This window comes from Cylas formicarius, unplaced genomic scaffold (assembly GCF_029955315.1).
Source record: "Cylas formicarius isolate icCylForm1 unplaced genomic scaffold, icCylForm1.1 PGA_scaffold_6__28_contigs__length_40554024, whole genome shotgun sequence".
Lineage (NCBI taxonomy): Eukaryota > Metazoa > Arthropoda > Insecta > Coleoptera > Brentidae > Cylas > Cylas formicarius.
The window spans coordinates 21,700,466-21,722,792 of record NW_026844347.1 but is presented as its reverse complement, the minus strand read 5'-3'; the positions used below and the strand labels follow the sequence as shown (position 1 = coordinate 21,722,792).

The following is a 22,327-nucleotide window of genomic DNA, read 5'->3' as shown; positions in this document are numbered from 1 at the left end:
CGAATACTCTGTAACTATGACCTATTACGTTGTGTAGAGACAGGGATGCATATTATGTTTTAACCAAATTGCATGTGCTAACAAATTACCCTAACATCAATGCTGTAAACATGTCAAAACCGACGCCGTCACTGCACGTATCACAATTCTCACTATTACATGCACTCGTAAGGACATAATCTAAGGCGTATTTCGACCGTGATCTGGAATTTATTTCTTAAATTTTGTGAAATAAGTTTCAGCTCAAGTGGTTCTAAATACTTTGCGGATGCAGGTGCTCTAAACGCCATTGGATAATTAGGGCTACACATTACATACTTGCAACTGAATACGCGTATACTGTTCAGTAAATAGCATTTGACTTATCTAATCTTGTATTCTCTCTCTGTGTTTTCAGTTGATTTAACCAATGGACAACTGACACCGAACAATAACACTCCACTGCTGACCCAGGCACTTTCAGGTAATTAACACAAAATTATTTGCACATTTGCAGGACAGACATCGGTTTGTATGCTAATTAACCAGTAGAACTAAGTTCAGCTAAAAGATTTGATGTTTCGCAAATAATATATGGTCTCACTTTCCTTTACAGCTTGTAACGGTTTCTGCCCTTAATTATTTTTTATATAAATTTTACCAATGTTCTACTAAATATGTGCATATAAATTTTCTTTTTACAATTCCGCTTAAAATGTATTGAAAATAGTGCGCAATTTTTAACTTCCAATTCAATTGAACGTCTATTTTCAATATTAGTGTGGCATACCAAAGAAAATATCCAAACTTCCTAACAATGCCCATTCTTTCAGAGACTAAGAATAATTAATAATCATTAAACATTTTTACATCATACTGAAAGTGAAGTATATTTTCTCTGCACACGTGCGGAATATTATCAAAAACAATTATTCGCTAAGACGAAGTTGGGGATTATCTTGGCGAACTTAGTTTAAATTGAAAAACTAATATACAGAGTGACAGAACAATTCCCATTGACGTTTTCCCATGGAATTATAAAGCTCACTGTATATTTGGGAAACATAAAAAAATGTTAATAATAATTACATTCTTGCGTGCTTTATGAAAAATTACGGTCATACAATAGGTACAAATTGTATACTTCATACTTAACACGAATACGAAAACTTAACTTTAATTCAATGCAAAGCGGATGTAAACTATCAAATAAATTCATTATATGTAGTATATATGTTTGCTTCATGGTTTGTTTGCTGATTAGTAGTTTTTTAATAATCATATCATTCATGTTAGAAGAAATAGATTTTTTTTATCGGATAGAGGTATATGTTTCGCACCAACAAAACTTTTAATGCATTGAAGTTTCTTATGTGAACTTTTGCAGCCAAAATGCAAATTAAGTTACTAAATACAAACACTTGTCATTGAATATCTGTGTCTATCGTATTGTGCCCCATTCGATTACGATTCCTTTCATTTTTTGGAATGGTCTTGAGCTTTTAAAAGATTTATGCGACCCTTTTTTAAATCGTTTTGATATTAGTGTGCGCCCATGAGACATTGCGAAATACAAAAGGATTTGAATAATTAGAATCTTGAATGTCCCCTGAGCCTGCTCATCCTTAATATCCATTTCCAAATAACTAATAACTACCAAATTGAGATTTTTATATTTAAATTATAACGTTAACATTTTGTAAGTTACCCAGCTTTGAATTTACTTTGATAGCTTTAAATAATGTTAAATCTGGATTGGTACATTTGAAAGGAAAGCAAATATCACTGTTTTATACAGGTTGTTTCAAAAAACATGCACCAAAGCTCAGCTGGAATTTCGTCAACCAAAAGAAAAAAATTTCACATAAACGTAGGTCCGGAAATACTTAGTTTCCAGAATACGAGGTGAATGTTGTGCGAAAATTCTTACGCCTTCGTAGGCAATGTCTCCGAAATGTAGTTATTGCCACCATAAATCACTTTGATCATTTTCTTTAGTATTAATTTTTGTGAACTAAGTTTATTGTGATCAAAAAATAAATGTTGATCAAAATACGTTATGTCAATTGTCATGATTTTTATTTAACGAGGCAAAACAACAACTTATGAGGTATTGTTATCTAGTTCAACAAGATAATAGCCGTTTATTAGTATAAATCCCATTCACATGAACTATTCTTTTTTGCTGATGATAATAAATAAAAGGATATGTTTTGACATATTACTTTAACACTTGACCAATACTTAAAAAAAATTACCAATAAATGAGTAATAATAATAATTATTATTATTATGATAATAATAATAAATTGTTTATTAGCCTCAATATTTTACCTTAAGATAACGCTAGATTCTACTGAGTACAGGACGCTTTACTTTAATTTAATAATATTCGATGATTCTTCAGATGATGTCGATGACGCTGATGAGGCTTGCGCTGGTTGTAGCGACGAGTATTCCAAAACCACAAAATCTGACGACTGGGTTCAATGCTTACGTTGCTCCAAGTGGTTTCATGATTCCTGTTCCAAGTTTGTTAACTTTTGCGATGAATCTGGTTTTCTGATGTGCAAAACAAAGTGAAATTTTGGCCAAAAAACTTTTTTTTTATTGCGCCAACTCACCTCAGCGAGATGGTTTTTGTAAACTATTTTTATTTTTTTCAAGAATTGAAACATTTATTTTTATATTGATTTTATATATTTTATACGCATTTCTAAGTCGATAAAGATTAGTTTTAAAAAGAAACTGCAGTTATAATTTGATTCACAAATATATTAACATGAAATTTCAAAATCTGGGCCATCTATCCTCGAATTACTATAAATTAAATTTAAATTTTGGATAATTAAAAAAAAATGAGATTATCATCATACATTTGTGATAGAATTCATAACATTTAATTAAGTTTGAGTTACAGAACTCGTCTGCTACTTTAAGTGCTATTTATTTTGCAAATAACCCAGATAAAATAAAATATATTATCCTGGCCAACAAAAATAAACTGATCAAAAGAAGGGAACAGGAACCAAGATAATGGATTGCGTTTAATTTAAGTTGCTTTTACATAAAGCTTTTAAACTTAGTCAATAACTGTGGGACAATTTTCCGCTAACCAATTAAACAATTCATAGCCGAACTCTTTATATGTTATAATATTTTTCATTTCAGCAGAAATTATATTATATAATTTATCTTTTTTTGCAATTGGTTGTGTTAAGTTTTCTTTCGTTTTTTCTCTAGTAAACTTATCATAAGGGATGGGGTTGTTGAATAATTTGTTTTTTCTCATATGAATCATAATTACTTTATAGTATTGTTAGTAGTGCAATACTTAAAAAGCTGATCTGAGTGAGAGTATCGATTAAATTGAAATATAACTTTTTTCTTTTTTGAATTACGTCTAATGCTTTAAGATTACTTTATACGCACCGCCCCAGTCGATAATGCCGTATAGTAAAAGTGACTGGACCAACCGAAAATATAAGGAAAGATTTTCTTTTATTGAAAGAATTGGTCTCGTTTGGCAAAACTGCATCAACGGTGCAGTAAAGTTAAACACACTGAACTTTTTGTGCACACCGAATATCTAACCGATAGTCGTGGACTTAGCCTCGATTGAGCATGTAAATTGCTATTCTGCAAACTTTGTTAGTAATAACCAAATTTTTAAAATAAATAAGAACTAAAAGTTCAGATTGTTTTGACAACACACATGTGTGTTATCGAAACAATTGTCATGTAAAAATATATAATTTCGTAAAAATCTGAACTTTTAGTTCTTATTTATTTTGATAAATGGATTTTCATCAAGTAAAAGCCACCTTAGTTCAACATAATTTTGCTTTACAATTTAAATTTATGGATTATCAGAAAGTGCACGAGTGACAAAATTATCGTCCTGGAAATTATCAGAAAACGCGTCCTTTACAATGAGAGAGAACGTACAGTTCCTAGTGAAACGGGATATTCCGGACGCAAATCGACACTTATTGATCGTCGCCCCTTAACCCGTCATAATTCATCCCTCTCCACGGAATTTCGTTCGGTCCGTAAAAAAGGGAAAACGATACGGCCCGATAGTTTTTCATCCTCTTTTGTTCGTCAGACGTCCGGGCAGTCTCGGAGCACTTTGTTAGGTGTCACTTTCAGTGAAACAAACTTTGCTCGAACCATTAAACCCGTTTTCGGTCCTCTCTCGCGACCATCGTAAATCATGCGGCGAACAAAACGGATCTGGGTGGCCGAGACTGAGAAGGAAAACACATTCAAATCTAAAGCCCCCCACTCTGGCTATAACGAATTTGTGGTATTCAACAGGAGAAGTTAACTACTACTCTTTTACATACTTTTACAGCGTCAAAGCAAATAGTGTTATAAAACGTCACTAAAATATTCAATCTTAATTTCATGTCAAAAATTTCACGGTGTTGAAATATTAATATCAGGTGAAGTGGGTACTTAGGAAGGTCCGTACTTTAAGATAACCCAACTATGCATTGAGGTGTACGCAAAGTGGCACTTTAATGTCTCAATACTGCCGCGAGCTACCGATATTTTAGTCACGAGTTTAGGAGCGATCGGATGTTTACATATAGACTTACAAAACACTGATTGTAATTTACTTTTGTTAACCCCTCACTCCTTAAAGTGGCGTTTATTGAGAATAAAACTAGGTAATATAATAAAATGGTAGCCAACGAACTGATAAAATAAATAAAAAATAAACAAAATAAGAACAGTTTTTGGAACAAAACAAACTATACACAAGTGGTGTCAAGTCATATTGTATCATGCGTTCCTTCTCCGTAATCAATCCAATTTCAAAATAGAGAATATTGTGTTGCCGTATAGATTTTCCAAAAGATATAAAAAGTCAGTCTAGAAAATAATTAAGAAGAATGAGCAACCCCACATTAGTGGAATGGGAATATATTTTTCAAAGAACAATTAGTTTTAAAAACTATGTAACAATTAAAATTAATTTTCTTTAAAATGTATACATTTTTTATAAAGTCCTAATACCCAATTTTGTTTTAAAAATGGTTATGTTTCTAGTTTGGGATAAATGGCATTCCAATCAATCTTAAAACATTGCTTAATCTGACGCCGGAGATTGTTTCTTATGTTTGGAGAAACAGTAATAGTTCATTCAACATAATGTAGGATTGAGAAATCATTTATCTGATGAACATAAAAAACAGATTGGTACGTATGGTAAAGTAATTTTCAAGTAAAGAAGTTGAGAGAAGGTAATCTAAATCTAAATCTAAAAATTATCTTTATTTCATGCGAAGGATAGCACTAGTAGAAAGAAAACTATCTTCTATTCCCTCCTTTTTGCACTGGCGGAGTTTGAAATAAATCCCGTTATTTCAATATTTCTGGAAATAACGTTCTTTCTGAGTGGTGTGAAACTTGCAAACAAAATCCCGCACATAATACAGATTGCCTTTTTTTTTTAGGATTTTATATCTACCATATATAATTTTTTGGTTATTATTAGAGCTCCTAGTCGACAAGTCTCAACTCGTACAGAATTCTCATAGTCCGCAAATGAATTGCCATAAGCATTGAATTGTGTGTTAGTCGACATGATGAGATTTAAGAATGAGAAGGTTAGTTTTGACATTCTGTGTTCATTCTGAAATTCCAATCTTAAGTAATCTCAAACACTTAATGAAGATGTCCAAAATAGCAACTGCCAAGTTTTGATTAGATTTTAAAAGCTCCTCGTCTTTATCATAAGTACAAATGATTTTTAATCACTACAGTCACATATGTGAAAAATAGTTCCCTCACGGACTGTTGTTAAAAAAGTCTCAGCTTCTTGCGACCACGATATCTACCCTATTAAAAAAAATGCTTCTTTATTTTGCGTTTTACAATCAATAACATTCAAATGTCTACATTTGAAACGCCGATAGAAGCGCTTGTAATGATAATCATTCAAATGGTGTGAAATGGTCTTTCTTTGCAGTGATGAATAACTACCAAGCCGCGGCCGCCGCCCAGGGTTTCGGCCCGCCTGCTTCACCACACGCGGCTGCCGCTGCGGCCGCCCAAAACGCGTCCAGGGCCGCCGGATTCCCCGCCGCATCCAGTCCCGGACCGGCCATCGATATGTACAGCAGCAGCGGTGCCGGTCCTGGAGACAGCGTTGGCTACGTACAGGCAGCTAGTCCGCAGCCGTCCAGCTTTCCGGCCATCGCTGTCAGTCGGGCGCCACTTAACTATAGTCCGGTAAGTAGATTGATAAACTTTGCAGTTCGGTAAGATTTAGTTAGGTTTGCTGTTCCATAACCGTTCGTTTTGTCGTATTATCAATGTCCTGTCTTTTCACCATTGCCGGGATTGTTTTGTCATCTAACTGTTGATCGTTGGTTTTGCAATAGGTCTGGACACTTCACAAAATGTTTCCAATCATATGCCTTAGTGGAATATTTTGTCGGCGCCTTATTTTCTGAAGTTTCGGGCTCTGGTGCCAATAACAGCATGACTTGTTATCTCGTTCATCAACTTAACCTTCAGCTGGCGTAGTGGTCTTCTTGATCAAGTTTTGTTCTTTGTTATGAACTTAACTGCAGCGGTGTTGTCTATCCAAAAAAAAAACAACCATTCAAAGAACCAAAAAACACTAACCATTGGCAGAACAGCTACGCTATATCTATTTTTGTATCATTCCGGTGTCACACTGGTACAGTATGACTACACCATCTATCATTAAAAATTACCTTCTACCCGGGCTATTGTTAAAGATGTGAAATTCAGCTACCGCATCTTCAGATACGAATCGATTATAAGTGGTAAAAATGCTAGATACAACCCGCAACAAAAACTGTTCTTGTTGGCACTTCCTCCCTCTAAAGAACTCGCTTGCTCAAGCGGTTTAAAAATAACTCGTGTGAAAAATCAGTTTTTAAACAACAGACAACCAGCTGCATTCTTTCGGCTAACCAAAACTAATCTTGCAGCGTACCGAACTGCATTTCAAAATTCGATTTCAAAAAAATGAAGTTTGTCATTTCAAATCTTGCATTCAATCGGTAAGACCTTATTACGTTGACATATAAATTCGACAGTTTTTATTCTGAAGGTGGCATTTTTTCGGCAGTATTTTGTCAAGATAGACACAGATCGCGTTACATGTTGTGAACAAAAACGAGTTAAAACTTCGCTAGTTTGCGAAAAGTGGTGATAACAGGCGAAAAGTGAAGGTTACTGTGTGAAAGTTACAGGCATACATGGAAACCATTTTCTTCTTTACGACAATATCATCGCCGTCTGATGCGCATCAATTTTACAATATTACGACCCTTACCCTATTTTATCTTAATAGCTATATGACTAATGTGAGAGCTACTCTACATTGAATTATATCGAAGGCCGTAAAAAATTATTAAATAGAAACAAGTTTTTTACTTAGCTACGCCTTCTCGTGCGGACTTGCGACAAACAGAACCATATTATGTCCGAATCTTTTTGAGCACAGAGTATGGCTCAAAAGTATTTCAATAATCCATATGCGAAAAATTAATTGTCATTTACTATTTGACTATTTTTATTTGGCGTTTTGGTTTCATTCCATTTTGTATTATATCAATTTTTTAATTAACTTTAATTTGTTTAACATGAAAAATTGTTTACGGACACATGAAAATTTGCCATTTACATATTCCAACTGTAGCTAGACATCGCATATCTTATAATAAGTCCGTTACAATTATACTAATAAAACATAATTCTATGATATGTTTTGCAATATAAACAAATTCTTCGGAATCAAGAATCTTAAAATCAGTTAACACCAAATTTTCGCAACCAATCGCTTTTACAATCTCTTAAATATACATTTTGCCTAAAATGTTTTTACCCAAGCGATTATTTTTCAGTAATACCTTATTCATTTTTGCCCGGAACGTTTCTCGGTAACCATTAAAACGCCCTAAATTCCCTATAAATTTAATATCAGGCCAGAGCGTTATAAATACACATTAAAATCCATCTGCATAATCATTAACGTCGAATAATTAGGTAATAATTTTCGATTTTAAGCGCTGTTGTTTATTCAATAAGCAGTTTTGAATCTATTTTTAGGGTGACTTCATATTTTTGGTTAATTTAGATAACGTACAATATAATTCCGAACTCCTCTATTGCTTTAATTGAGTAATCGATAACACAGAAGGCGCACGTTTCTCGAAATTTTATAAAGATGTTGCGGGTTCGCGATTAATTTTTGTTTCATTTCAAGCTAGTGATATTATTAATTATTACTATTATTTTGTTTTATATTTTACGTTTTATTTTTTATTAATAAATCGATAAATGTTCTGAATAAACTCTGTTCTTTGCTCCCCAAACGTTAGAGTTACTACAAAGTTAAAATATGTTCAAAAAATGTTCCGTATTCATTAAAAATTTTGAAATCTTTACATTACATTAATTTCAACAATAATCCATCCATTTACATTTACCAGTCATCCAAAATTTGAGGTGGAGTTTTACCCGTCATCGTCATGGCGTAAATTATTTTGGTTCCAAATTCTATAATCATTGCTTTTCTTTTTTACAATAGAATAAATATTAAAATCTGAATCTTTCTATTTTAAAATTTACTTTTCCTGTTTCTTAAATAATTATCGAACTGTAAAATTTAGTGGTCTTGGTCGTATCCTATTCACGCTGTTCCAAAAATAGTTGACATGTATTCGAATATGACTTTAGTTGGACAGTCAACTATATATCACTTGTGCTCGAGGATAAACGCGGCCCCATCAGGGTATCAAAGAGAAGTACAGAAAAATAATACACTCGTATTACTTAAAAAAGAAATACCTACCTTGGAGGACCACTCAAGGAAATTTGAAAAAATACCTACGTCTTATTGTAAAAAATGACATCATTGGTTGGATTACTTCAAATAAAAACCAATTCAAAAATATATACTCAGAATGTAAGATTGTAAGTTTGAATAAACGAAAAAACCTCTTTGCAAATAAATGTACTGGGTGTTTTCTAATTGAATGTCACCTAAAAATTATTTTTACAATCTCCAATCATTTGTAAAGAAATTTAATTTCTTGATTTTTTTCAGTCCGATGTACGGTTTTCGCTTAAAAATATAAAAACCTTTTCTCCGCATGGTCATAACAATATCGTTAATATGACAGCATGCAGAAGAATTGGTTTTAGTTTTTAAGTGAAAACCGTGCGACGGACTAAGAAAAGAGATCAATTCAAATCAAATGTCAGTATTTTTCTTAAGGAAATCAGTGGCGTGCTGTCTATGAACAAATAATATTTTTTTAGTTTTTAGTTGCCAATTAGTGTCCTCCAGAAAAAAAAATAGGAAACTGTTCTTTTTACTTTTTAAAATTTTAAGCAAAAAATAATAATATAAAATAAATAATAATATAAATAAAAATGACCATGCAGAGAAGTGGTTTTTATTTTTTTAAGTCAAAACCGTACATCAGATTGAAAAAAGTTAAAAAACTAATTTTCTTTTGAAATGATTGAAGATTGTAAGAATAACTTTTTTTTAAGATGCCATCAATGTCTGCCAAAATAGAAATGATGTAAAAAAATGTAGTACACATAGATCATTTCATTTTTGAAAATGTTGCCAATCCTGAATCCCAAAAGTTAAGATGGACCCAAAAATCGCTCTCTTAGTTATTGACATTCAGTTATAAAACACCTTGTATAACGGTACTTTGCCTTCCGCAATATCACTATGACTTGGTATGTGCGCAAGTAAAAGGGTTTATAGCTAGACATAACACCACTTTTAAAATGAGGGACGTTGAAACCCTCTTGTAAGACAGTGGACTATGAAAAATTAAGTACGTGGAACGTATGATTTAAATAGAAGATAGAATATGGGAAGCTGATAACATCCATGTATAGCCCCTTATTATTTCTCTGAACTATAGTTCATTTTACTATTCGCATCATGATCGAAATTTACCAATGAAGTTGTATTGTAAATAGTACATTTTGTTTATTACAATTTATCTATTTTCGTAATATTCTTATTTCTTTCTTTTAGTTTTTATTTACTTGATCATAGAATAATTAATATTTCAATTATTTGTCCATCTATGTAATTATAATCATGTATAATTATTATTATATTTATTATTCCAATAAACCACTCGCTATAGCATTACTTTCATTCACTAAACTCTCCTTTCTATTTTGTGCAAATTAAATTAGTGTGACCCTAAATTAAGGAATAAAAAACACTGAAACGGAATTTATCGTAGAATATCATTCTAATTTATCTGAACTTTATAATCCTTAAGTTGTGCACCCTGTCATTGCAAATCTTTATTTTATTACTCTCTCACATTAGGAGTTGCTACCGAGCAAAAAAAAAATCGATAAAAAAGCTAAAATTATCTTTTTTTTTTAATTTTTTAAAAAATATTTGAACTTTTACTTCTCTGCTAAATTTGAAGTTGATATCTGCAAATTTAGAACATTAACTTCTTATTTAGCACGGAATATCGGGAACACAGTGTACAATCGGTGAAAACCCTAAATATAAAAGTTTTTGCTGTCTATGCGGGGTATATCTCAATATAAAAGAAAGTGATATCTGAATCATAGTTTTTCAGTTATAACCAATTTTCAATAATAGGGGGACCTATTTTTGTTTTTTTTTTAAATTTGCGGCGCACTCTGTATATTTTTGAAAAAGTATCAAGAATAAAAGTTTATGGAGCCGTATCTTCTGCATCTTTTGGTCTCGTGAACGGTTTTTGAAAATTGATGTTTTTTGTACACCCTGGCACACACGATTTTTATTTTTTTTAGAATACTTCCCGACCACCCAGCCTCCCCCCCCCCCCATTTTCAATAAGTTCCGTCACGGGGCAAAGCTGCATATATGTGCCAACTATGAAGTCGATTGCTTCAAATTTCGGACACTTATCGTTTTTCATAGCAATGTCCCAAAAACAGTCGAAAATCGCGAAAAAAAGATGGATACGGGCGTCGGATCGACATTTCTTATAAGCTTATTGTGCCTCGTGGAGGGTTAAAAATGAGGCAAATTTTAATTGTGTAGCTCCAACGGTTTGAAAGTTATTCAGGAAAAACCAAAAGACGAGAACGGAGCAGGATTTTTGAAAGTAACAAGCACTAATATTTTTTCCTAAGGATAAGTGAAAACAAGCAGTTGAAAGAACAGATCATATTGAAGTTGCTATTAAAATCTGTAAAAATTTTAAATATAGACCGAATAGGCCAGATCTAGTGCCGAAAATAGCAAATTTGTTAAACAGTTGTAAAAACTAATGTAAAGTCATCTTAACGCGCACCAGATATTTAATTAGAAATCGCCTTAGGAAACAAGTCAGAAAATTGAAAAGTGAACTCTGTAGATTATTACTGGTTATACGAACATTCTTTTTCATTTGTTGTTTTACACATTAAATAAAAAATACGTTTTCGATTTTGGTATTTCTTCCTTTTTTCCTTACCATTGTCTTAATATTTTACGATGTCTTGGCTTCATTTGACAAGACTAATGGCCCAATAAGTTCTTGTTGTCCAGTATCATTTGTTCCAGGAAAAGGAACTATCTTGCAAAAATTATTATAGAATCTTCTTCTATTTCAGGGCCCGCTTATTCCGGCCGCCTTTACAAATGGCTATCACTGAGCTGCCGCCTACCGACCGTACAGAGTCGTCGCGGCCCATATTCCGCTCCCTATCGGCAGCTACAGCTGTGATTGCGTCATCACAACCAAACCTGCACTTGTACATTCACCTCTATATGTATATTGATAATAATATATTAATTACTATTTAGCACCCGCTGAGCGGTTACCACTCGTTGTTGTATATGTTTGGTGTTTGCCAATCGCTTTCCGCCAGCCGACGATTGCCGAATTGCCGACAGGAAGTCCGCCTTGAAAACACTCGGTAAGTTAGGTTATCTTGTGTGGCCGTACAGGCATTTTAAAATTCGCGATGCGGTCTACTAAAACGCATAAGTAAGATACTGGCGGTCGGAAATAGGAAGGGTCGATTTATAAACTTGATTTAGCCGTTCCATGCGGTCACCGTTGGCAGTTAAGATTAGTTTATATATTTTCATTCTAACCTTACTTTTGATGCTTGTTTCTAGAAGAAACAGTAGCTATCTATAAGTGCAAGAAATAATAGTTATCCTATTATATTCTACGAACTTTTTTTATTTTAAAACGTGTTTTTTTCCAAAATGTCTTTTTATTTTTGGATTTATGTTGAATTATTGAGCTACCTTTAAGTCAAACCATGTTAGTTACCCAACAGTGTTTTATTAAATAAACGTGAAATATTTCTTGTAAATAAATGGCAACATAATTTCTCCTACTAATATAAATTGTTACCTTATAAATAATATAATATATATATATATATATATATATATATATATATATATATATATATATATATATATATATATATATATATATATATATATATATATATATATATATATATATATATATATATATATATATATATATATATATATATATATATATATATATATATATATATATATATAATATAATATAATATATATATATATATATATATATATATATATATATATATATATATATATATATATATATATATATATATATATATATATATATATATATATATATTATATATATATTATATATATATTATATATATATATATATATATATATATATATATATATATATATATATATATATATATATATAATATATATAACATAAATATAAGTGACATCTAAATATTTTATAATTGGCTAAATCCACCTTATGTTATATCATCAAAACATAAATCGGGCTAAACGTAAGATCCTCGTCTTTATCGATTCGGCAACTGTCGTAATGGCGGCTTACCCCCTCCACCAAACACAGCACTATATTGGTTAACACTTTGCGTTTCTAATTACATATGATATATTACAGGGTATCTCTATAGGATACATTATCCTTACATATTATTAATTAAGGACCAATCGGGCAAATACCTCGGTCGTTCGACCGATGAGACATTGCCGTGGTATAACTTTTCGGTTTTGTTTTTTAGTAGATCGCTAATTTGAGGAAGTTTTGCACCTGAAAACATCGTAAAAGGTAGCGCCGGGTAGTTTAAATGGAATCGGGTTGAAACGAAATTTGATATTATTCGCTCTTGGTCTAATTTACTTTTTGAGGATATTGATGGACTCAATTTTTTTTTAACTTGGTGCCATAATTTTTTCTTGAAAAACTAAGAAATTGCATTAGATATTCAATTGTAACTAATAAAGCGCAAAGAATTTACTATTCAACCAATTTTTATTTTTCAAGTTGTTTATTAATTGTTTTACTAATTACTTTGGGAATATTCTTAACACATTGCCAGAGAGCGATGACGAATTTGACAATATTTTTTTATTCATTAAACATAATTTCTATTGTACGTGATACAAAATGTACCCAGTACCTAGATTTTGTGGAATATTTATTACAAATTATGTTATGATTTTTCAAGTTTTAAGTTTCAAGATAGGGCAAAACTTACATTTGCCAAGTTGGATGTTTTTCAGTGCAAAGCCGCTTTAAATTGCGTATAGTTCATTTTTAACCGGCTAGTGTTGTTTTATATAAAGAATTTTATTTCATTGATATAGTATGTTATGGTTATTATTTAATATATTCTAAAAATCATATTATTGTAAGTAACTTTTCATTGTGTTAATCTTCGCTCCGGCGCGGTACGTATACAAAAAGAAAATATTAATTTGATAATATTTTTAAGATATTTGTATATATTTATTGTTACTGGAACGAACCACGCAGATTAATTTTATCGTTTTTAATCGCAGACGGGCTCGGGGGAGAGTTTTAACCATAAATATAAAGCTATTTTTTTAACAGAAACTTAGTTATCAGTACATATATATATTTTTCTTTGTTGTATTTGTCTATACTTTGAATAGATTAATGTTAATTAATATTTCCCCACCGGCCGCGCGCGCAAACGTATGTAAATTTTTAAATATTTAGTTGCACAAAAATAATCACGAAAAGTTGATCACGCTTCGTTTTACGGAATGGCTTGGTGCTTGCGATTTTTTTAAACGTATATAACCAACGTGTAATCTGTGTGGTCCGGCGATACTATTCAATATAGCTTCTAGATTTTAATCCTATCCGTATTTTCCCTCATAGTAAACCTAGATCTGTCTAATTGTTAGGCTAGGCGAGATCAATTTTAAAAATTATAATATATTAATGTTTCTTGTTATATTGTGAATATTCTATATAAAAAAATGTCGGATAACGGACGCGTTGAGAGTTATTCATACAATACATGTGCGCGTTTCTGTGGTTATTATATATTATATAAAATTTATAATTATTATTTTAGGTACGGCGTCCGTTATTCCGAATCTAATTTTTCCACGTGGTTATAAGGTGTTATTCATTTTATTTTGTTTTTATTTATACATTTCGCCGGTAACGGGCTTGTTGACGAATGTGCGGCGAAGCTAATAAAAAATTGAATTTTAATAAATTACCGCTTTTCTAAACAAAATTGTGCAACCAGAAGCAATTGTTAAAACTCCTCTCCTTTTTTGTATGCCCTGCCAGGATAAACGCACAAAATTGTTATTATTAACTAATTTTTTGCTTTTATTTCCTTTATTATCTGCTAAATCATTCAGCTCTTAAATGGAAAAAGCAAAGAAAAATCATTTAATTTCAAAAATTTGTTTTCGAATTACAAAGAAACACATTTATCGGAATAGGCCACTTTTGTTCTCAAGTAATTTAATATTATCAATTTTTTATGGCTCGTCCTGTATAGAAAAAATGTCCGACTGAGTCCAGATTGCTCGTGTAACGTTTCCTCAGTACAAAAACAACCACGATAAGTTAATCACAGTAATATATATATATAAATATATAGTCCGAAAGCGGGATACAGGGGGAACCAATTTTTCGAGTTCATTTCGGTTAATTCAGCGACGCTAGCAGTGAATTTTTATACGTTTTTCTACATTTAGTTGACCTAAACGCGTTGAAAGTTGTAGTCGGGTGCGGCACGCTTGAAGTGGAAAAAAATATTGGGGCGCCCTGTATAATGTTACCGTCGCCAGGTTTACGTTGCCGGATTACCACCGGGTTCACAGTAGAAGAAATGGTCAGTACTAGGAGAATCGTAGGTATTTACATAGGCTACGAAATCAAAATGCGAATGTGAAATTCAATTGATGTACCTGAGTGACTATTATTTAAATTTAAAAGGGTCAGTTTAATATAGTTTCTTCCGCATTATTTAGATTTAAGTTTAAGTGTAATCAAACATTTCTTCCATTACAAAAATCGAAAATTTAGTTTTTAGTCACATCAATCGTATGATAGGATTCCGAGTTACTGAAGCAGCCTCAAATGTATTACAGCAAGATATTAACACAGTGGATCATAATAAATTTTGAACTTTTCCGAACGCCCGAGGGATCAACAACACCTGTTCAAGTTGCGGTAGTAATGATATTCAATAAGTAAGTTTCAATTAGTTTTAATAAAAACGTTAGCAAGTTCTTTTGACCAAAGTTTGTTTAATATATATTATTTCAAACAAACTTTCGACAAAGACAAATCTTTTAACCTCTGAATACGGCCTAAGAAATAGAATGCGCTAAGCATTACTTAAATACCAAAATTTAACATCATAACATATTGGGAACTCATCACCTTAAAAAAGAGTGTTAAATAGAGATTTTGCCATTTTGCCAATAAATTTTCTTCTTCATTTATCAGCATCTAGTTTGGGATCTGAATATTCCGCCACAACTTTCTTATAACCCTACTCGTCGACATATTGGAAAAAAAGCGCTGAAATCGAAAAACATGTGTGGACTAACAGCCCGGTTATCTTTTCCGTTGTCGGTTTTTAACCTGGTGCGTTTTAAACCCAGCGTCGTATTGAATTTCGCCATACCATCCATTGAACAATAGAGATAATCTGCGCGTTGAGCTCTTGACGCGCATGTTTTTTGGCGTCGGGTGTTTTACTCTTATCTAAAAAAGAATAATTCAATTTTGTTAACTAAATAGGCACTCGATTGTGTAAACCAAACAAAGAACAGATATCAAATATTACTATTTTATGTTTTTTGAAATTTGAAGTTGTTTTTGGGGACCTTTTTCTTTTTTATAACTATAAGATCATTGATAAACACTATCTAAGGAATATTGAATCGATGGTTCTTAAATTTCGTCAGTTACACCAGCCAATTAGGTTTAGGTTTAGTTATACGGCGTTCAAGTTTTGGCGACGTCTGTTCAAATTATCGAGTGTAATATGGGGTAATCGACATTTTAAGCAGACTATTTCAGTTTGCAACATGGTTATGTCGCGATTCCTGTGATCAGCTGGTATAGATAAATCATATAACTGCTTCAACCAAAATCATTATAAGCGACAAATGTGTTATAAATAAATAAGCATTTAAATGTTCTAACTGTTTTTGTTAAGTGCAAAATAATTTTCCTACGTTAGGGCAACTCTTACCAAAGATGAAGAAGCCACTTCTACTCCAACGAACTATTTGCGGGCAGTTTTGTTTATAGCTTAGCGATCTATTTTAATCTGTAGATAGGGTAAAAAAATTGTCGATGCCAAATAATAACAAACAAAAAGTCTTAACGCGTTAGATAACCAATTTCCAAAGAATCGGAGGCGTAAACGTGGCGCGGCAACAAAACGACTGGCACATAGATAAAAAATATTGTAGCGGGTAGGAATCAAACGTTTCCGTGAAACGTTTTCGATTTTAGGTATAAGTGACCTCAAACGCAAGGAGTTGAGGCCTCTCGGATGGATAACTTATAAAAATGACGTCAGAACAATACGGTATTATTTCGTCTAGGTGAATTAGGTAGGTAGTATTTGGTCGACGCACGAACAAGGTATTATTTTTTGGGTGAAAATGTCAATTACGAAAGTGATTCGAACGGTCAAAGCTGATTTGTAGGATCTCATTTTGGCATCATTTTTCATAATGTGGATTCGAAAACAATTATTCGGGATCCTAAATCGTTGTGTTGTATTCGATCAGCAAAATGTACTGACGATGACGGGTCAGTGCAAAAAATTAACCGATGAGTAATGACCAAAGGTATATAAAAATGTCAATATTTAATGTCAATGCGTATTACTTTTTGCGTTTCCACGGTATTTTATAATATTGTGTCAGTGCAGAGCAATACGTAGTTAGTAAACAAAAAGTAAAAACAAAAATGTACATGTTTCCGTTCATATATTTTGATATCTATAAATCTGTGTTATTTTTGCATTAAGTGGTAGAGATAAGTTAGCAAAAGACAAACTATTAGAGGATCGGTCCATGGGGTTTTCATCCCAAAGTTAAGGAATTTTTATTTATGTTTAGGTATTTGTGTTGACTGATTTCTTCTTCCTTTAGATTGCCCGATAATTAAATTTGTTTAAAACTTTCAAATCAAAGGTTTTAAGGGACAAAGTAAAGATTTATAATATAAGCCCCTAATCTACAATCAAGAAATTTACATACTCGTTTTGTTCCCGTATTTTAAAATTGCAATAGTTTATATACTCCCTCCTAACAGGAAAAGACGGAGATGAATATCTATAAAATTTATATTTTTTAAAATTAAAAATTTGGACCAATACTAAAAAAAATGTAGCTTTCTGCCACTGGGAAATCTATCGAAGAAAAACGCAGTCCAATTCGAGAGACGATATTATTAATATAATTGTAACGAACTAGAAACGGTTGAAGACGGGTAAACAAGCATGTAAAAAAAATGAACGCCTACAAACTAGGTAGAAAATTTTAAAGAAAGTTGTACTAATATAGTTACGTTTTCCCCATTGATTTATATAATTTCGACAAAGATGATCTCAATGACGCGGTAGATGTTTCTTTTATCGATACGTTATAGGTAGAACAGCTTTTATGGCCTAAATTTAACCGATGAAAAACGGACCGATTCAAACGCCGAAAGCTTTAGAAATGCCAGAAAATTCCGCGGAGGTTCATCGTTTGTTGAAGACGATGGTTGTCCGATAAGACCGATATAGAGGTAGGTCCGTGTAATAAGCTACGCACTGCGCCTAATAAAAGACGTGTCAAATAAAATACCAACATATCAGCTAAGTTTACACGGATGTTTCGGCAGAATAAAAACCAAACAAAAGGATCGCGTCAGAAACGACAGAAAATTAATATACGTCGAAATTTTTGTTTTAATTCGGATTGTTTAAACGTTGCATTTTTTTTGACGCGATTCTTTCAGTAGAAGATTTTCGATTACCCACTTCAATGTTTTAATCGTTAAACTACACTAGCGGCGGTGTAGTGTCACTAAACGGTGCGGCAAATTTCTTATGAAGCAACATTGAAATGTATCGACAAATCTTCACTCGTAGTCCCCTAGTGACTAGGAAATAAGTAAATCATATAAACGTGTGTGTATTATTTTCCAAAAAAAATGGGAATATATGATTATCTCGACAATATTGATCCACTCACTGTGAGTTTCAGTTATATGTTAAAATGTATATCGTGGGCCTTATACTGTACACTGAAAATTAAAAAAAAGTGCTGTCCAAATTTTAACTACTTTTATTTTATAGCTTCCGCGTTTAGCTTTCGTCGGTTTTCGTATCAAGAGCGTCTTGCCACCGTACGCAAAACCTATGAACGCTAAATCCGAAATAAAAAGTATTATCGGGTGAATCACATGTAAACAGAGTGTGTGGACACCCCTTTTTCCTTTCTTTTTCCAATTAACATATAAAATATAAATGTATTTCTTACTTTGATTTCTTTACACCCGTTATTTCATTAGATGTATACAAGCTGTGTATATATTGATATTATGATATACATATATATACTCTAATTTAATTACAATTGTAGCTGATAAATACTGTGGCACGGTGGCGCCACCTTGTGTATTGCCACACTATTGTCCCTGTGTTTTTGCAATTCTCCCGGTCCATTCCTTCCACGCGCGCGCCGCCGCTTTAACGCTCGGGTAGTTAGAAATTGAGCGGAGCCGCCCTCCGCGAAGAAAAAGTCGACCTAGTTAGTTTAAAGCAGAAAGCAGGGGCGTACGCGTGATTCAGTGTTAAAGTATTTTATTGTATAGCCAATTACGGCTTGTACGCAATATAAAAGAGCAATAACCATACTCCTTCTGTGGAAGCTTTTAACTTTTACGATTAAGAATTATAATATTATATTATTGTAAGTAATTTTAATGAACAAGATTTTACACTATAATTAATAAGAAGAATGCGAATGGTTAATAAAAGATGATTTCTGTCGCAAAAAAAATAGAACGATTGTACAGATAGGAGTTTGTAACATAAGAAAAAATTTTGTTGTTCTGGTCATGTGGACCCGAATTTTGTCGTCTATTTGGCTATTTTAACGCCCCTAAGACGGGCCTTCATGTATAACTTACTACAGTACGTTCTACAATGTACATACATATAATTATTATTACAATTACTACTATAAGAAATGAGGTTCACAACGTGCCGTGTGTGTATGTGGGAATTAAAATAATATACTATGGACATTGTTCAAAATATATACGGAAGTTTTATTTCTTGATCCGTTTCCTCTTCGTTTAAATAAAAAAATGCAAAAAGGTGGTTGGTTCAAGGTAAGTAAATTGATTTTAAGTTAGGTTTCTTACAACTATTTATATCGCCTTCAAGCGGGTCGATAATTCCAACCCACGAGTGTTGGAAGTGTTTTCGCAGTGCGAGCATTGAAGGTGCCAAGTGAGATCTTAGCGAAACGTCTGCCGGATTCCAGTCGGAGTTCAACAAATGAACGGATAATATCCCGGAATATATTGTCATCACATTTTTCCATCCGTGAATCAATACGTGAATATATATATATATATATATATATATATATATATATATATATATATATATATATATATATATATATATATATATATATATATATATATATATATATATATATATACTGTTCTTGAATAATGCGTTCCTATATCTGTCACCAACAATTTTCGAAAAATTAATTACTTTCTTCATTTTTCCGACATAAACAGAGCCTCAATTAAATGTTTATTACTACGACACTGGAACCAGTAGGAAGTTAAAATTTTGAACATAGCTTAGGGAGGTATCGAACAGAATTTCTAAATGTCGAAATTAGTTCTACATTATGGACGGTTGGTCAAAACTAATGATTTGCGTACCCAAAACAAAAATGGAGAAAAGTTTATATTTTAAACGTAACATCCTGTATATTCTATAAGCAAATTAAATTCCCTTTGGAATGATGTATTATGTCCCTATACTTAAATCGTTTGGTTTCTGAAATAAAAGCAAGTTCCTGTGAGATCTGATTACTTTGCCATAATTCATCTTTTTGGTGGCCGACAAAAATTTTCAGAAGGAACACTTGGAATTTTATAGGAAATTTAATTTAAGTATGTTTTGCTTGATCATAAAGTATTTTTTTTAATTTACAATGGACCATTGAACGCTGCAAAATACCTTTCAATATTAATATTAAGGTAAATAATTTTCTTTAGAGAATTAGTAACTTCGGACCTCTTAGTACTAACTAGATGAGGCATAGGCTCACTGCCACAAGAATTATAAGAATTTTTTAATGACATTGGTTTCGAAGTTCAGATTTTCCAGCAAGATCGCCCGATCTCACGCCATTAGATTTTTACCGATAGGGTGCGTTAAAGTCAGGCATCTATTTGACACCGGTGCAGAGCAAGAAAGAGTTACGTCATCGAATTGTACGATGCTTTGAATAAATAGATCCATGGGAAATAAAGAAGGCTACGACCACTTCAACGAATTTTAAAGTGTTTAGAATGGAGTGGTGGACACTCAACACCTAATATAAAAATTGGTTTCAATTTTCTGTGTGCAATTTTTAAATACCTAATATTTTGTTAGTGTAAATAGTTTTTAAAATGGTCTGTAAAGCTTTTCCTAATTTTCGCAAACTTTCTCTTGTTCATGTATTGTAAATCAAGATTTATTTCATTAAATTATCTGCATGTTTTGGCTATAATGTGGTTGCATTGTCCATGCACAATAAACAAATTTATTAAATCTGCATTAAAATACTGGTTTTCATTCATTTTGACCCGATTTTATAGACAAAATTTGCACAATCAATAATAAAGTGAATTAATTGAACTGTCAAACGGAAAATGAATTGTTTAACATAAGACGGATATTTCAAGTAAGTAACCTAGTTTTCAGAGAAACCAACTATTGGGACATGATACATCATTCGAATTGTTATTTAATTTGCTCTTAAAATTTATGATAATAGACTGCATGGTCCATTAAAAAAAATGAAATTTTCACCATTTTTGTACCTCGTATGCATATGATAAGTTTTGACAAACCCTATATGATGTAGAACTAATTAAGAAATAATTTGCAGCACCTCCCTCCAGTGCCCTACCAAGCTGCGCTTTTTAGAAAAATATTAAAAAAATAATTTCTCGAAAATCAACTAAGAGAGGTATAGCGAGCCTATTATTCAAAAATAATCATAAAATATTAGCGGATCGTAAAATAACAATTATACATGGTACCTCATTTAACATTTTAATGTTGATGCTACTTTTTTTTGCCTAAAGTTCGGTGAAAACACTACAGTCCTCGTAAATGTAAAATGTAATGGGCTTTATTCGTGAACTTATCAAATAAAAAAAAAATAACCGTTATATTATAAATGTCGCCTTTGTTTTAGAGATAAAGGCCAGGGGCGCAATTATCGCATACGCGTCGACGGTGTGATAATCTGCGCTTCCGATCCGCTACCTCCGTCAGTGTGGAAGTTTATGGGCGGCTATTACATCCCCCGCTCATCTAGTATAATTGTAGTAATGTGGTCAAATTGCCCAAGCTGAAATCAAAGGTGCGTATAGGCATAATGATGAATTTTCTAATTGTCAATATATTATAACGATAATAGTCATAGTTATTGTCATATTAACAAATAAAACACCAAGGGTGGTCAAAAGAATATACAAACCACAACTAATTTACCGACGGCTATTAGCAGACAGCAATAATACTTTTATATAAATATATATAAAAATATCGTAAACGAACTCCTTCAATTTAAGGTAATATCACAAGACGTCAGAGGTATTGACACAATTTTAGATGAAATTTTTATAGAAACAATTACTAAATGATTTCTATATACTTAAGGACTGCTCGGAATTTGTATGAAATTAATAAAGCGATATGTAATTAGGTAAATTGAGATATC

The 22,327-nt window shown here is 32.2% G+C and overlaps 1 protein-coding gene across 1 annotated transcript in view; it reads left to right on the top strand.

Annotated features, from left to right (window-relative positions):
• LOC132703168 (RNA-binding protein Musashi homolog Rbp6-like) overlaps positions 1–12,394 on the top strand; it is a 56,707-nt gene extending 44,313 nt beyond the window's left edge. The window contains exons 6-8 of the mRNA XM_060672296.1: positions 398–463; positions 5,960–6,222; positions 11,611–12,394. Coding sequence (XP_060528279.1) covers positions 398–463; positions 5,960–6,222; positions 11,611–11,652 — 371 coding nt within the window. The 3' untranslated portion in view covers positions 11,653–12,394. The remainder of the gene's footprint in view (positions 1–397; positions 464–5,959; positions 6,223–11,610) is intronic.
• Positions 12,395–22,327: the final 9,933 nt, after the last annotated feature.